This window comes from Mycteria americana, chromosome 22 (genome assembly GCF_035582795.1).
Source record: "Mycteria americana isolate JAX WOST 10 ecotype Jacksonville Zoo and Gardens chromosome 22, USCA_MyAme_1.0, whole genome shotgun sequence".
NCBI classification, from domain to species: domain Eukaryota; kingdom Metazoa; phylum Chordata; class Aves; order Ciconiiformes; family Ciconiidae; genus Mycteria; species Mycteria americana.
In genome coordinates this window covers 6,084,738-6,101,127 of record NC_134386.1, presented here as the reverse complement: position 1 = coordinate 6,101,127, position 16,390 = coordinate 6,084,738, and the positions used below count along the sequence as shown (strand labels likewise).

Sequence of the window (16,390 nt, the reverse complement as noted above, 5' to 3'; positions counted from 1 at the left end):
GTCACTGAGTTTGGGGACATTGAGATATATATATATAAAAAAAAATATTGAGGTTTTTTTTCTTAACGATTTTAACGCTGTAAGGTCAAGCGGTGCCGCTGGTGCAGCCACGGATGCTCCAGGGAGGTCCCACAGCCGGGATGGGGGGGTGCACCCGGTGCTTCCAGAGCCAAGAGAGCAAAACACACCCACACCACACACACGCACCCCCGCCCCCTCCCGCCTCCCCCCAGCAGGCTGAGCCCATGGGCCCCGTCCCGGCATGCGGCAGGGGACAAGCACACCGGGGCGGTGGCAAACCCCCGCCCCGCCAACTCACCGCCAGCCGCACCGCCATCCCGCACCGCCTTGCTCTGCGCTACCGCCCACAGCCGGGATGGGGCCCCAGGTCGTGGGGCGGGGGCTTCGCCGCCCCCCTCGAACGCCTGCGCCTCGTCCCGCGCTCCTGCTTTGCACGCGCTGGGGAGCCGCCATCGCCGCTGCCGGAGCCGCTGGTGCCGGAGACGCCATGTGCTCCTCGCTCGGCCTCGGCTCTGGCCCCCGGGAAGCCTCCTGCAATGTCGCAGAATTTATTTACAATAAAGATTTGGAAAATGATGGGGGTTCTGCTTTTCACCGGTGCTGGGGCGGGGAGCACGGTGCTGGGCAGGCACGAGCCTTCCCAAATTTCATCTGTGATGACGCTCCGGTCCCTGGTCCCCTCCACCTTGTCCCACCAACGTCCTCCCCATGTCCCACACTCCACCCTGGCCCATCCCCGAGACATGGGACTCATGTCTGTCAGGTGTCCCATCGGACAGAGATGGTGGCACATGGCGAGTGCCATCGAGCTCGGTCCCTCCAAGCTTTTGCCCAGCTGGAGACCCTGCCCCACCGCGGGGACACGTGGCTGCTCCCCGTCCCACTGCAGAGATGCTCAGTCCTGCGCCTGTCCCAGCGCGAGGACACAGCTCCATCCCCGTCCCGCCACCTGCACCAGTCACTGTCGCAGCGTGGGGACCCGTCCCTTGCACATCTCCGGGACACAAGAGCTGTTCACCGTCCCATTGCAGGGACACACGGGCGGGTTCCTGTCCCCTCCCAGGGACAGCCTCAGGCTGGGTTAGCTCCGGGCGGGGTCCTGCTGGCTTTGCAGGGGGGCGAGCAAAACCAGGCAGATGGGGACGCGGGGATGGGTCCCCAGCTCCCAGAGGGACCCGCAGGGATGAAGCATCCTCCCACGGGACCAGCCTGGGTGACGCTCAGCTGGTCTGGTGTGGCAAAGCTCGGCACAGCCGGAGCGTTTGGCACAGCCGGCCTGGCTCCTGCTCGGCCACCGGCCACGAGAGGGCTCCCCAGCCCAGCCCAGCCCAGCCCAGCCCAGCCCAGCCCAGCCCGGCCCAGCCCGGCCCAGCCCGGCCCAGCCCGGCCCTGCCCGCCCCAGCTGCCCCGGGGCCCTGCGGCCCCAGCCCCGAGCCGGGAGGAGCGAGCCTGAGGACGAAGGCCCAGGCTGGGGGGGGGAGAGGAGGGGGCTGCAGCGCGTCCCCCCCTTCGCGGGCCCTTGACGGTAAAACCGGTGGCAGACAGGGGACAGCGGGCGAGCGCTGCTGCCAGTCCCTCGGCCCGGCGTCCCCCTGCCCCCGGAGGGTCACTTCCCCGGGGAAGCCCCTTCTCTGCCAGCCGGGGACACCGGGAGGGGTGCGGGACAAGCATGCTGCGACAACCCCCCCGGGGGGCCGAGCGCCCGGCCGGCGGGGCCGGAGGTGCCCCTGGCCCCGCAGAGCCCCAGCGGGACCCGCTCCGGCGTCCCCCTACGCGGCACGAACGCGCACCGGATCCCGCACCCCGGGCAAGCACCGGGGCCCACGCACACGGTCCAGGGTGCCGGGGTGGGCGCGGACAGGCGCCGCCGGCCCTGCCCCGCTCGCGGTGCTGGGGGGTGGCCCGAGCACCCCGGGGTGCTGCCTCCCGCGAGCGGAGACCCAGCCCGGGGGGGGGCTCTCTCCTGGCCGCGGGAGGGTCAAGCCCACCTCGTTAAAGCAATCGCCGCCATCCCCTCGCTCTGTCCCCCGCAGCTACGGCCTCGCAGGAGGCGGCGCAGGGGGGGAAGGTGCTGCAGGAGCCCGCGGCCGTGGCAGGGAGCACGGGGCGAGCACCCTGCTGAGCTGGGGGGGATCTGCACCAGGAGCTGCCCCCCATCCTCCTGCCTCCTCAGCCACAGCGTCCTTCCCTGCCAGGGCAAGACTCGGAGCAAAGAGTGCCGTTTCTCCCCGTGACGCCACGAGCCCGTCGCAGCAGGGACATCTTTATACCCCTTAAGGATTTTAGCCGCAGTTTGCTACCAGCCACGACTGAGATGCATCTCGGCAAGGAGCTATTTTGGGCTGGTGTCTAGATACCACCACGATGAGTGAGCCAGAAATATTCCAGATGCACAGACTGTTTCCGAATCTTGAGTTACTCAGGGCCTTCAGTGTCAGGAGGGCAAAAAATATGACTTAAAGTTGGCCCAGCTTTGGTCTGGAGCCCCGCAGGGTCACGCAGCACCTACACCGCTTGCTTAGGGCTGGGTCCTGGTCACCAGCACTGCTGTGTGTGCCGGGGAGGCTGGGGCTCACGAGGACGCCACGCTGGGGTTGGACGTGCCCAGCACAAGGGAGATGCTCCTTGGCCAACTCCCCAGGACCACAAAAACTATGAGAGGCAGCAGGGTCCAGTGCCCAGAGGCACTCGACGCCCCAGGCTGCCGCTTCTCTCCATCGCAAACTTTGCCAGCTCCTTTTTAGCTTCGTCCATCGTATCAGCCAGCTCCTCTCTGCCTCGAAGAGGAGCTGCCCCGAAACGCAGAGCATAGGCTGGCTGGATGCTGCAGCGTTTCTGTCTGTCCTCAAGCTCCTTCTCCTACCCCTAAGTCACCAGTTTTATGTTAGAGATCATCCTCGCGCTCAGCTCTGATCCACACTCCTCATCCACCACTGCCAGATTTTAACGGCACTTGCTAAAGGTTAACCCCGTCGTCCAAGGGAGAAGCCAGAGTCTCCCGTTTCCATGCCGGGTGCCAAGATGCTCCTCTGATGACAACTGCGAGGTCGGCATTGGCTTTTGGGTTCCTCCGAGGTCACCTGCAGAGCTCCCTCCCTAATCCTGGTGTGAGACACCCCCCTGTAATGCAACAACCTGACAGGACCCCCGGGGAGCAACGGCTTGGGCAGGCCTGGGGGATGCGTCTGAGCAGCTGTCGCTTACAAACATAAAATCAAAGACTTATTTGCCCCTTTTCACTGAAAACAGCAACAAGCTTCTAAGGGTGAATCCTGCCGATCTCAAAAGCCTGCGACGGGGAAAAAAAAAATCCCCCTCATTATTAGTAAAACCAAAGAAATAAGAAACGAACTCTTCCACAGCCACCTCTGCGTCTGTGCCATTACATAATGGGAAACCCTTGAACCTGAAATATCTCTGCTCCTTTGGTTGCTGAAGCCGATGATTGACCATCTAGCTACGATTTTTCAGCTATAATCTAACGAGGCAGACTTTGCTTTTAGGGTACGCACAAGGAAGAAATCCCCAAGGACTCCTCAGGAACGCGGTCACCGCAGCATGGGGGGCTGCCACGGGAGTGGCAGCTTGCGCAAGCAGAGGGAGGCTATGATTTTTTGGCTCTCGTGCTCATAAGAAAGCTGAGATGTTTTGGTCAGCTTTTGAGAGCAGAGGGAGACGTCAGACGGTCAGGAGGCAGTGCTGCCGTGTGAAGTGAAATGGGGAAATGTTGTCCCTGAAGGGAGTTTTATTTGGGGGATAAATCACAGGGAAGAGAAAGTAATACCCCTAATACTGGCTTTGCAACGCAGCTGAAAAAAACACGTCCTCATTTTCCATGCAAATAAACAAAGAACCCGAACTGAACTCCGACCACAAACCAGGACACACGTTTTCCAGCTGGGAAACCCTCTGAAGGCTGACACAACCGCATGGCACAGAAGCTGTCCGTCTGTCCCTTCCCTGTTTGAAGCACTCCAGTCACGCACCCACACCCTCGAGCAACAGGTGCTTTCTACTCCAGTGACGATGCTGGAAGACAGCATGACTTCTTTCGGCCGTGTCACCTCCGGTTCCTGGAGGGAAACTGAGGTCTGGAGAGTGAGAGAGAAGAGGAGAGAGGGGATGGGAAGGGTAGAGCCCGCTCTGGCTCTCCCCCAAAGTCCCCCAGCACACGGCATGGCCTGGGACAGAGCAGGACCAAAGCAAGTCCTTGCTGTGCCTCTCTGAGTCGAGGCTGTGCTGCTCTTATTTGATAAACGGAGATTTTAGGGAAATTCACCTTTTTGTCACCACGGAGATTCTGCAGGCAAACAGCTGATAAGCGGTCAAAAGGAGTACGCACACTTCAAGTAAAAGCAGATCCCAGCTCTGTCTCGCCTGCTATGGGAATTTTGCTATTTAGGTTCCAGCTGGAAACAAGAAACAAATCAGCGCACAGAAAAGAGGCAGTTCAGGGGAAAGCGGTGAGCATCTCCGAGCAGCCTCGGCTCTGCACGTCTTACACAACGCTGTCAGTCCAAATGGCACTCCAGCACGCTGATCAGAAACCAGGCGCTCCGGGGGGAAGGGGAGCATCAGTGTTTCCAGCTGCCGAGGGTTTGCCGAGCACAACGCATCTGCAGCGGAGGCAACTCAAGCTCCGGGTGGACGAGGAGGAGCTGGGCAGGCTGAGCTGAAATGGATTAGACCGAACGGTCACAGGAATTTTGGCAAATGCTTGTCGCAGCTTTGCAAACACAACAGGTCACAGTGACCGCACTCCCCTCACAGGCTTCCTCCTGCTACTTGTGCTATGGAGCTCGTTTGGGGTAATGCACACACCCAGTGTTATATGCTGCTTGAAGCATCTTGCATGGGAAAGCTGGGTATCATTCTGCTTTTAGGTGAACACAAAGATATCAGAGCTGAAACCTTCTGCTGACCAATGTGAGACACCATTGACCCGATTTCTAATGGCAATGAGGAACCCTCCACAGCAGAGACTAAGGACATCAGCAAAAACCAGACTTTCCAAGCCTGCAGCCTGCACACAAACCAGACACATGTCAAATCCAAAATCACTTTAAAAAATTCTTTGAGGGTTAACAGCTTCAGGTGGAGGGAGCTCCCACGGGCAGCTGGCCCCGGTCCCAACATGGGCACACTAAGGCTGCTTCAGTGTGCCCCCCCCCCGTACACCGCAATAGCACTGAACCCTCAAAGTTGGGGGGGGGAGAAAAAAGAAAAGAGGAGCTGAGCCTCCAAGGACAGCTTTGTAATTGCAGTGACAGGCAAGAGCAGCCCCATGGCACTGGAGGCAACAGCCAAAGGCCAGATGGGAATAAGACGGAGCCGCTTGCAGCCAGGGGTTGCTGCCGGACACACACACGCCGGGGGCCGTGGGGCAGCTCGTGTGTCAAAGCGCGGCCGCATCAGTAACTGCTCACTTGCGAGAGAGGCCCATGGGCTGGAGGCGCAGCCCAGCGCCTCAGCGCCTGAACAGCCCCAGCCGACAACGGGAAGGGAAGGATTTTTGCTAGCCCAGAAGACAGCCAGTGGCCTGAAAACGTGATCGAAGGCCTTGGTGCGCTTTAACTTCAGCTACGCAGCTGCCAGCTCCAGGGGGAGGCTGATAATAGCCTGGGGGAAGTGGGGGAAACCCAATTCCTTGCGTCTGTTATGACTAGACTGTACAAAAAAATTTCCAAACGCCCTTTAAGAAGCAATCTCATGCTGGCCAGGACGCTGACTGCACTGCCTTGTAGGTCTTTTCCAGCTCAAAGACTGTGTCATTCCAGGCGTGGGCCAGCCTTGCTGCTGCTTTTTATTAGCAGTCCCCCCGAACGCTTGAGTTCACATTTCTGCCGCCAGTAAGCTTTAACCCACAAGCAGCCGAGGCAGAGACAGGCGTGACTCAAAAACGATGGCCGATTGCTTCTGGGGTTGCGCGTGCAAGATAGGTGCAGCCTGTTTTACAGCTCAGCAGTTCAAATCCAGGTCAGCAGAATTTAATTGAGAATCCCCAGTGGGCCCATTTCACCTTGTCAGCGCAGTCAGAGCAGAGATAGATGGCAGCCGCTGAACTCTCCGTTCCACAGGCGCCGGCTGTCACCCGCCTCTGCGCAGGGCACAGCACACCGGGACCCGCATCTCCCTGACCCCTGCCTGTAACTGCAAGCGAGACGTTAAGCCCTCATTAGCTTATATTAAACTGCAGGAGCTAGGGATCAGAGATTGTTGAGTTAAATTGGCGTCTGACAAAGAAAAGGCTCCGTTTTCCTACTTTCCTGAGCTTTTCTTCCTAGTCCTTCTTAAGAATTTAAATTCATCACTACAAAACAGCAATTTATTAAATTAGCTTTGAAGTCTCTCAAGATCTCGGCTCTCCTCTCTGGGTATCTGCAGTACCGTGGCACTCCAGGTCAGAGCAGTTTATGTAACTATCCCCTTACCCCTGCACTGCTTCTATCGTTTTTCTGGGATCTCCTTTCTTAGCAAGGATCTTCTCTTTCCTTACTGGCCATCAAAATATGCGTACAAATAGGAAATGCATGAAATCCTAGCATTGCAGAGGGTCATAACTTACTTTTTTGTTAAAAAAACAACCGGGTCATTACGTAACACTACTTGCTCCAATCAGCTAGTCAGCAAGAAAAGGCAATAGATGACAAGAAACCAGATTTTGGAGCCACCGAGTAAACCAGAATTTCATTTCACAGCCTGGTGGCATACCTGAGCTCGTCGCCTCCCGTGACAGTCCAGCAATGAACTGCCCTCCCTCCCCCAGTATATAGGGTAGAAATATTCAGGGACAGCGTGATCTAATAGACATGCTGACAAAGGAAACTTCAGGGCAGCTTGAGTTTTCTTGGAAATACCACGTTCTGGGTGAACCAAGGTGTAAAGCTTTCCCGCTTACCCTCTGCCCTCTGATAGTTCTAACCCTGAGGATAAGGTGGCTATTTGTATACCTACAGAGCACCCTGGTCCCCAGTCTGCCCTGCAGCGTCTAGGTGCTATCGCAATGCACGTAGCAGCAAGGACTTCCCTCAGACGGGAGTGCCAGACACTGGACAACATCAAAATGTGCCGGGTGGATCAGACTCGCACTCTGTGCAGAGGCAAAACATCTCTCTGTCCCTGCGTTTCATTTAATAAACCCATTTTCTATTGGATACAATTGCATCTCTTTTTCTTACTTTAGAAGTTTCTTACTGCTGCAAGGCTCCTGGCTACGTGTCCTCCATCATGCCATCCCCTGGCAGGCTGCAGGTGCTGCTACGTGATCTGGCAGCTGCCCAGCCACGCTACAAAAATCCTCAAGAATACGTATTCTTACCTGTTTTCAACAGAAGCACTTCCAGCCACCACCTTTTTATGGGACTGGAAGTGTCCTGAACTTCCCTTTAATTTGCTTGAAGTCACTGAGCACCTGCAGGAGGGCTGGAGAGAGATGTTAATAAATGGGCAAGGCTGCTCACATTTCCACACTGAAAAGCAGTTTTGCTTTAGGAGGGAGAATACTGCGCACTCAGGTCAGGCCAGGTCCATAGCACTGATAACAGCAGTTCCCGTCTCCAAACCTTCACTGGCTTTACAAAACACCTCCCAGTCCCATGCTACCTGCAAATTCCATTAGAACATTTGATATGGGGGGGGGGGGGGGGGGGGAGGAATCAATGAAAATAGCAAAATATCAAAAATTTACACCAAGATATGAAAATATCTTGGTCTAAAGACGAAGAGCACGGTTCCTTCTGCCCTCCACACTGGCAATTCTCCCTTCTCCCTCCTGAGCTCCCATCACCAACAGCACTGCTCTTGCGCACTTTACCTGGTTTGAGAGAATAACCCATCTTATCTGGCCAAACAATTTCTTAACACGGCACTGTAACAAGGCAGCAACTGATGTCCAGAACGTTTACATTTAGCCCTTTTCTGGTCTGAATCATGTAACTCATGACAAAATTTACCAGATCAATGCAGCCCTAATTTTCAGAGATCCTTGCTGTATGTTTCCACGTCTCTTTCCACCTCATTTTAAGAGCATTTATATAATATTGCATACATAACATACATATAACATAGTATATAACATATTGCACATGTTTATATAAGCCAAGTTATCTATTTTTCTCTTGGAGAATATGGAAAATACACTCCCAGGGAACCCATGTGTCAATCTCGCAAGCTGAGTGTGTTCCAGCTACAAGCCCATAGAAATTCAGCATGCAGCTGATGTAATCAAACGGACTTTTCAACAGCTCCCTCAAAGACCTTTTGAAACGTTAACAAGTTTATTACCAAATATGGTTGACTAATCAGCCGCGTTTTCTGATTCATGCTTTACATGTCAGATAAAGGGCCGTGTCTGGGCTGGAGGGTCACCCTCAGCTCAGTGGAAACCGGCTCATTCCAAAGGGCTGGACCTCTTACGGAGGCCATAGAGTTTATAAAACATCCAACGTACCTGCGAACACACCACCAGCCTCCAATTAGCGCTGGAACCAATTAATGAAATGCGGTGCTTTGCTGAGCAAGCTCCAGGAAAGCTGATTCCTGTCCCGGTGCTCCTTGTCCTCCTCCGGGCAGGTACTCTGGACGAAGCTGACCTGAGCAGTGGGTACAGTGCTTCCGGGGGTCTCTTCCCTCCATTAAAAACTACGGACGACCTGGAAACTTCACTTTGTAACTTCATATTTTCACAGCATTTTTCACCAGTGCACACCAGTGGGACTTCCTGGGGTCTCTGGTCTAACCCTAATTCATGCAAACACTCAAAGGATATAATGCAAACACTCAAAGGATCTCTGCGATGCACTAAGTCTTAATTTTTTTGTATATGACATAAGAATACATGCAGCAACAAATGGCTCAATATTGTAATACCAGCTTCAAAGAGGAAAAAGAAATATTGCTATCAGCAATATAAAGTGAGAGAGGAATTCTGTTTCAGAGCTTGGAGTCATCGCACTTAAATTCAGCTATCAAGGGTTCAATCCCCTCACCTTCTCCCCTGCACAAGAAGTCAGGGAATAACAGCCAAAGGCGATGAGGTTGCTCCAAAACTACGGATACACATGTACATACTGACACCTGCTAATATCAATGTATTACCAAAAACATTTTCCATACAGAACAGGCTTTTTAAGAAGTTTTCTGATGGTGGATTTTCAGATTATTTCAAGTTTATGGAAAAATACATAAAAAGCCTGGCAAACATTCATAAATGGGAATACTGAATTTCTGGGGATAAGAAATACTCAGAGGGGGGAAAAAAAGTAACTAACTCACTTAAGTCACAGTATGTCTTTAAGTAAGGGCAAGATGAAAGCTGAGAAGCTGGCATGATGCTTTCCAATACTCACAACAAAGCTAAAATATATCACTGCTTGTCTGCTGACTTAAGAAATCTCATTCATCGCCAGAGACTGAGATCCTAACTTCCATCTGAATCCCGAGACTAACCTCCTGGCAAAGCGTGTTCAGACGATACACAGGTCTGCATCGCTTCAAACCAGAGGACTCGGCCGCACGCCTGCACTCGGGCTCAGGCACACGCCGTGGCCATCTCTAAAGAGAAAGTGGGTTCACAGCCCCAGCTTCTCCTCGGCCAGACTTCGTTTCCACACAGAGGAAATCCAGGCCACAAGGCAGCAGAAGTCACAGCTCAGTCACAGACCTGAGCAAGGGTCATGCGTAAAAATCCCAGGGCGTACGACCGCAAGTCAATTTGGACACAGTAGCAGGGGCCTCAGTTCTGCTCCTGGGGAAGCAGCAGGCTCGGGTCCACAAACGGGTGACACATCCTTTGCCAAAGAGTAACCAGAACATCCTGTTCAATAAAAACATAAAAGGGAGGAGGACAGCAAAATCTGAACTGTATAGAAGCTATTCCATAGCACCGATGAGCATTGATCAGATGCCTTTAAATCCCCCTTCTACGGCATTTTTCCCCAGCTATCAACACAGAGTTTACACAACAATGATAATGTCACGCTGTAGAAAACAAAATGTCATTTTCCAAGCAATGATGAACTGATATTTGAGGTCTCCTCTGACACAGAGAAAATGAATGGCAAGCCCCGAAGCAGCAGAAGCCCCTGAGCTCCTTTCCATGCTGCTGCAGAAAGGTGGATTACATCTAGTTACACCGTTAACAGCAAATCGTAATTTAACTCGTGCAAACGGATCCATCTTGCAGGAACTGTTTCACGGTAACTGCACAACGTGCAAAGCACAGCACGTCCGATCCACAGGAATTAGGCACGCCACAAACACCCCGAGAGCAACTGTGCGCGTCTCAATAAACAGCTCCTCTTGAAAGTAACCTCATAGCTGGCAAGTTATGCATTATCAAGGTATCAAGAATTCTTGAATTATTAACAAATCAAGCTACAAGAAGAATGGCATAGTTGCTACAGGATTGTAGCTAACCTATAGGCAGGAACACTTAATGCCAACAATATTAAACCCCTAACCTATGCTTCCAAGAGGAAAATTACTCCGCAGAGAGGATCTAATTTATACTTGCAATACCTGGTACAAATAAGTCATGTTACCCTCACTTTATAGCAGAGGAAAACAAGGTGGAACTGTCAGCTGGCCTGCCCAGAGACACAAAGGATCAGTTGGGATCATGTCTACGTGCGTGGTGCTGTCAGAGAGGTCCTCAAGCCCCCGGGGCATCCGCGCAGGGCTGGCAGATGTGGCACAGGACCCCTGGGAGATGCACCCTCTCGGAGCAGCAGCTGGAGGCCACGCGAAACACCCAGGGGCATCTCAAAGAGCACCGTGCGTCTGCACAGAGCAACTGAACCAAGACTGGGGTGACTGCGTACGATCCCAGCTTTGACCTCTGGGTTTTCTACTCCTGGCCTGTTTCTGAGCACAAGATCAAATACAGCCATCACATGATGGCTTCTATTAGACCATTTCCCAAGAAACATAGCGCAAGTGAAGAGCGCTGCAACTGTACCCTTCTTTTTCAGTTATGGTTAAATGCCTGAAGCATTTCAGAATTTCTTGCTGCAAATTCGTTGTTAAATGAAGGCTTCTGCGCATTAAAACACTTAAAGCACATGCTTAGCTGGATGCCTGTAGCTGGCTGCATTGACTCATACAGAGATAATCACATGCTCAAAGATAACAGCGAGGTTAAGTGTCCTCCTGGAGCAGCAGAGGCGACGCAGCAGGAGCCCAGGCCCCGCTGCACCTCCTCGGTTATGCATGCACTTGAACCCGTGCCACGCGGCTCAAGCCAGTGTTACCCTGCCTGGGCACGGAGCTGGCGACTGCGTCTGGGCTGTTCCCTGCTCCGCACGCGTTTCCCAACCTGTGGAGACTGCAGGATGCTCAGGTAACCTGACAGCTGAAAAAACACACACAATTATTACTGCTGGATCCTGCCTCGATCACCGTCACCGATTTCTGCCATTACAGCCCTCGCCGAGGCTCAGGACACAAGGTGCTCTGTGAGCAGGAGCAGCACTGTCCTTGTCTATATGGCTGCTTTTTTCTTTAACTCTGAACAAACAGCTTTTTATTCCAAGCCCCCACTACCAAATCCATCTCACTTGTAGCTTTCTCGCAGCTGCACAACACAGCAAACCACTTAATGCCTCCTTAGACATACTTCCAATTTTGAGGCCAAATTTGTAGCGAGGGGAAAGCATGGGACACTTACAAAAGCCATCTTTTGTGATGGCAAAACAGATGGGCATTCAGCTGCAATTTTTAAAAGGAGCTGGGCAGCCAGCTCCCGTATGTTCCTTCGAAAATCGCAGCTAAATTAGGCCAGCTAATGCTGCACAGTTCACTGGACAATATCAGCATGCTCATTCATATGCATAAATGCAGATTTTCATGTTTTCATAAGTGGTACCCTTCTCAAGGTCTGACTTCCAAAGTTTATACATTTTTCTTCTTTTAATGCAATTGTTCTTGTCACTGAAGAGCAATTCACATGCAGAAAGGCACAGTTAGTTTCCAACCGACTCTTTTATTACACTAAACAAGGTCAAATATATAAAAATTCCAAGTTGTGGCTCTAAGACAAATCATTAAAACATCCCTTGCCCTCACTCACATATTTGGAGTATATTCTATTGCTGGAAAAAAGAAGCCACCTCACTCAGACTGGAGTAATCCACTGGATTTAATAGATTTTTTTTTTCCAAACGGCATCCAAACCCAGAGAACGACAAGAGAAACCCAAGTTATCTTCAGTATTTTTTGTCCAAAAGTCTCTTCTGAACATTTCGGAATGGCCTACATTAAGCCAAAGCAAGAGAGCATTTTAAAGTAATGCATGTATCATTTCTTCAAAAGGAAAAATCAAGCCCAATACTTTGAAACTGAATAGTCACAGACATGAACATTTAGAGCTTTAACAGACATCCTCTACTAATAACAAACACTCAGTTTCAAAGAAAATGTGCACTTTATACACAATTAAAATTAAAACAAACAAACAGTAATAGAAACAGCTCCATTCCTTTGCATTTTCAGAATTAATTCAGTGCTGGGATTGGAATATTCTATACACTAACAGGAGTATTTACTGGTGTGGACCAAAGCTCACAGGACTGACCTGAGACAGTAGCTTTAAGCGGGTAACGGTTTAGATCGTTAATTGGGAAAGAGCTAATACAAACAACGAGTGAAGCAGCTGTCATGGACCAATTTTATTCTAAGCCATTAATAAGGAATTGCTGCAGTTTGCGTAGAGAGCAGCCAGGGGAAAGGATTTTCAGTTCTTGCCATTCGGCTGGTGAAAGGCTGTTCTGAAACCCCTGCAAAGGGTTAAGAGCAACGTAACCCTTTTGGGAAGCTGAAAAGAACAACCCCAGTGTCCGGGATAATGAGTGGATTGTAGCCATGCACCCATGTTTATCACCAGGCTCCAAATGTCTTTCCCTAGTACTTTCAGACAACGTGCCTGCCACCCAGCTTCTCCATCACACTCACAGCTTTCTGCTGGCAAAGCCTCTCTGCCCATCTTCAGGCAGTACGCTTCTCTTCAGACTCCTGTTTAATGAGAGGAGCACTATTAGTAAACTCCCTCTCACCCCACACAGCTAGTCCCATCTCACTGGCTAGCTGTCCCTGCCTGCAAGTCCACTTAAGCTTTTAAAAACTGCTATATACTTACTGTGTTACTACTTAAAGCCATCACCCTGAAACTTTTCTGCATAAAATTTTTAAGTTGCTCATTTCCTGGAGCAGCAGCCAGGAGTTAACTGCTAAACAAAAAGCAAGTTCACTTCCAAATGTCTCTGCTGGAGGTGAAGTGCAGAAGCTCTCACTGACCTCACGCGGAGGGTTGCGTTGGCTCTGGGCACGCTTACCCCTCTCTAAAGCAGAGCTGAGAGATAGCTGGGATCTATGTCTGGACTGCCTGGTGTCCCAGAGTGAAAACAGACTGAAAACAATTCAGCAAAATGCCTATTTTCAGCAAGTGCTTGGGTAGAGGATAACTGCAAGCACGGCCTCATATCCCCTTAGTTTACATTTAACATGAAGCCTACCCTTAGATGTTCTGCGGGACAGAAAAGGAGTACGGGTTTACCTGTGTCCTCCATGGAGCCTTATTTCTCAGTCCTGTTCCTGACCAGGCTGTAACGAGGGCACTAAGGACTGAGGTAGCCTCAAAATAGAACAGTCCCTCTTGAAACAGGCCCCCAAAATATATTAAAATGCACGAAAACCTAAAAAAAGAGAGCGGAGCAAGGTCCGGAATACATTATAAATAGTAGCAAAAAGCATACAGGTTTATCAGCATCTCTCAAACATTAATGCGCATCCTTGCCAAAAAGACACTGCCAAAGGCAGTAAATACCACATTCTCCTTTTTCTAATTATAAATTCAAGTTTAATGCCAAAACCACAGAATGCCAAATCTGACTGGTCTCTCAAGCAGAAATCTAAATTATACATATTGCTCTGTCTGAACTAAATTCCTTGGACATGATGGAAGGAAAAGGGGTCTGGAATAAGGCAATATCATTGATATTCGGAAAGGGCTTTGTAAAAACTCTCACAGACAGCTCGTGTGTCCTGGCTGGGAGGAAGAAGGTTCTTCCTCGAGTATAATGCACGGAGAAACAAAATTACCATGACTCCATCTAACCAGATTACTTTGGAAAAGACAGAAATCTTATCCAAAAAGTATCATAACAACTTCATGCCCTTGGGGAGCGGGGTGTTATGTAACAACAGACCTCAAAACCGTCTCTTTCCATAGGTATCACACAAACATGTGGAATTACTGAATCCAGTAATTTCTATTTACTTTTTTTTTTGATGTTTTACAAGAGTTTGAAGTCTCTCTTCCCTCCTGTTGCGTAAAGCCTGCAGGCAGGTCTGAGCCCTCTCTGCGTTATGGCTGGCACTCTTACTCTGAGCACAAGTGCTCTCACACACGTACATTTTTCCCATGAGTAATTTTCCATAGGGCAAAAAAACCTGTAAGCGCATAGTAGCTATAGTATGACACTTCCATTTTGAAAGTAGCACATCATTTTTGTAAAAGACAGAGTCAAGAGCACCATTAACAGATGTTTTCCAAATCTTTCACTGCTCTGCTGCTCAGTGACTGGCACCCATGGGCTGCCTGGATAACCGGAGGCTCCTCTGTGCTGTGTGCATGTTCAAGGCACTTTTGAAACGCAGCATAGAAAGTTTTACGTTTAAAACAAGGAAGAACAACGACGAAACTGCGGACCACAGTAACAAAACTAGCAAAATACTAACAGCTACCCATTGCTTTCTCCTTGTTAATATAAAAAAGTGTAACGTCAGAGATCCAGTGTACAAATACAAAAAATTGTGCATAATAAATGTACTATAATACTGTACATACAGCATAAACCGTTCAATGAGAATGATTTAAATATACCTATTTGTCTTCTGACTTGGAAGACAGAAGAATAAAGTTCTATAATCCTAGAATATGCGTATAAACCCTTTCTGAGAGGTTGAATCACTAGCCAACGGTATCCCTGAAAATAAGCAGAGTCAAATATTTACTTAATGGAAGCCATTATTCAAGGGGTTGCTGGTTATGATAAACTAGGAGAAAAAACACAATATATAAACTCAGCCAACATTAAATCCAGACAGAGTTCTTCCCATCTCCCGACTTGCTACTGGCACTGCTTTTGTTTGAGCCTGCTTTGGATTTCTTCTCTCTGGAACTGCCGGGATTGTTTTGGTTGTTGTAAGCCTGGATCGCGAGGTCCAGGCGCTCCTGAGCCACTTTAATTTCCCTCTGCAGATTTTCCAGGTCGGCAGGAATGTTTTCTTCATTGCTTCCATACTGCTGTTCCTGAGCTATATTGGCTTTGTTCTGTTTGTAGGCCATTTTGGCGTTGGACAGTTCAGTATATTGCATTTGCTCTGGCTTGACTGCGATGTTATAGCCAGGAGGAGCAGATGGTGTATTCCAAGTAAAAGGGTAGTTATAGGTACCAGAGTCTTCCAGCTCTTTTCTCTTGTTGTTGAACGTGTCCCGGATTGTGCCAAATCCCAAATGGAGCATCTCCCAGACATTCAAAAGTAAACACATGCAGCTCACCCCGTACATTATTAGCAGGAAAATGGTCTTTTCGGTTGGCCTTGAAATGAAACAATCTATCTTGTGCGGGCACGGCTTCCTGCTGCACACAAATATGGGGCTGACCTCGAAGCCATACAAAAAATACTGACCCACGAGAAAGCAGATTTCAAACGTAGTCCTCACCAGAAGCTGCAGCACATAAATTTTCATGAGTCCATCTTCACGGATTCGCCGCCTGCCATCATGCTTAGCTTTGGCAGGGGCCTGCTGCTCTTTATTCTCCCGTTCGCTTTCCAGCTCTATTTCTGGGTACATCATCGGGTCTTCCTCATGGTCCTCCTCAGCTTCCTCTAAGCCACGGTGTTGTTTCCAGCGCATGGAAAAGCTTTTGCTTCTGATTCTTCTGTCGGCTTCGCTGTGTTCCACCATCCGGGCAATTTTATGAATTGCATAGCCTAAATACATCACAGATGGAGTGGCAACAAGAATGATCTGAAAGACCCAAAACCTCACATGCGAAAGAGGAGCGAAAGCATCGTAACAAACATTCTCACAGCCAGGCTGCTCCGTGTTGCACACAAACTTGCTTTGTTCATCGTAATAAATGGATTCTCCTCCCACGGCAGTTAGGACAATCCGAAATACAATCAACACTGTCAGCCAGATTTTGCCAACAAAGGTTGAATGATTGTGGATCTCCTCTAACAGTCGGGTCAGAAAACTCCAACTCATGGTGGTCAAATAATTTTATCTAAAAAACAAACAAAACCCCCAAATATTTATGAGTTTATCAGCTTGAGCCTAAACAGTGCAAACATTCAACCAAGAGAG

At 50.2% G+C, this 16,390-nt stretch overlaps 1 protein-coding gene across 19 annotated transcripts in view; it reads right to left on the bottom strand.

Annotated features, from left to right (window-relative positions):
- GJC1 (gap junction protein gamma 1) overlaps positions 1-16,390 on the bottom strand; it is a 40,396-nt gene that overhangs the window by 2,375 nt on the left and 21,631 nt on the right. For 6 of the 19 annotated variants that reach the window (XR_012778602.1, XR_012778610.1, XR_012778598.1 and 3 more), the window contains 5 exons: positions 12,089-16,310; positions 11,271-11,364; positions 7,340-9,835; positions 4,301-6,171; positions 3,488-4,112 (listed from right to left, as the gene is read on the bottom strand). Coding sequence is in view for 1 of the 19 variants with exons in the window: in XM_075522690.1 (XP_075378805.1) it covers positions 15,110-16,291 (1,182 nt within the window). In the remaining 18 variants the exon portion in view is untranslated. Of the gene's footprint in view, positions 1-319; positions 553-2,009; positions 4,113-4,300; positions 6,172-7,339; positions 9,836-11,270; positions 11,365-11,987; positions 16,311-16,390 lie in introns of those variants that run through there. The other 13 variants (XR_012778607.1, XR_012778603.1, XR_012778606.1 and 10 more) reach the window with 13 other exon arrangements.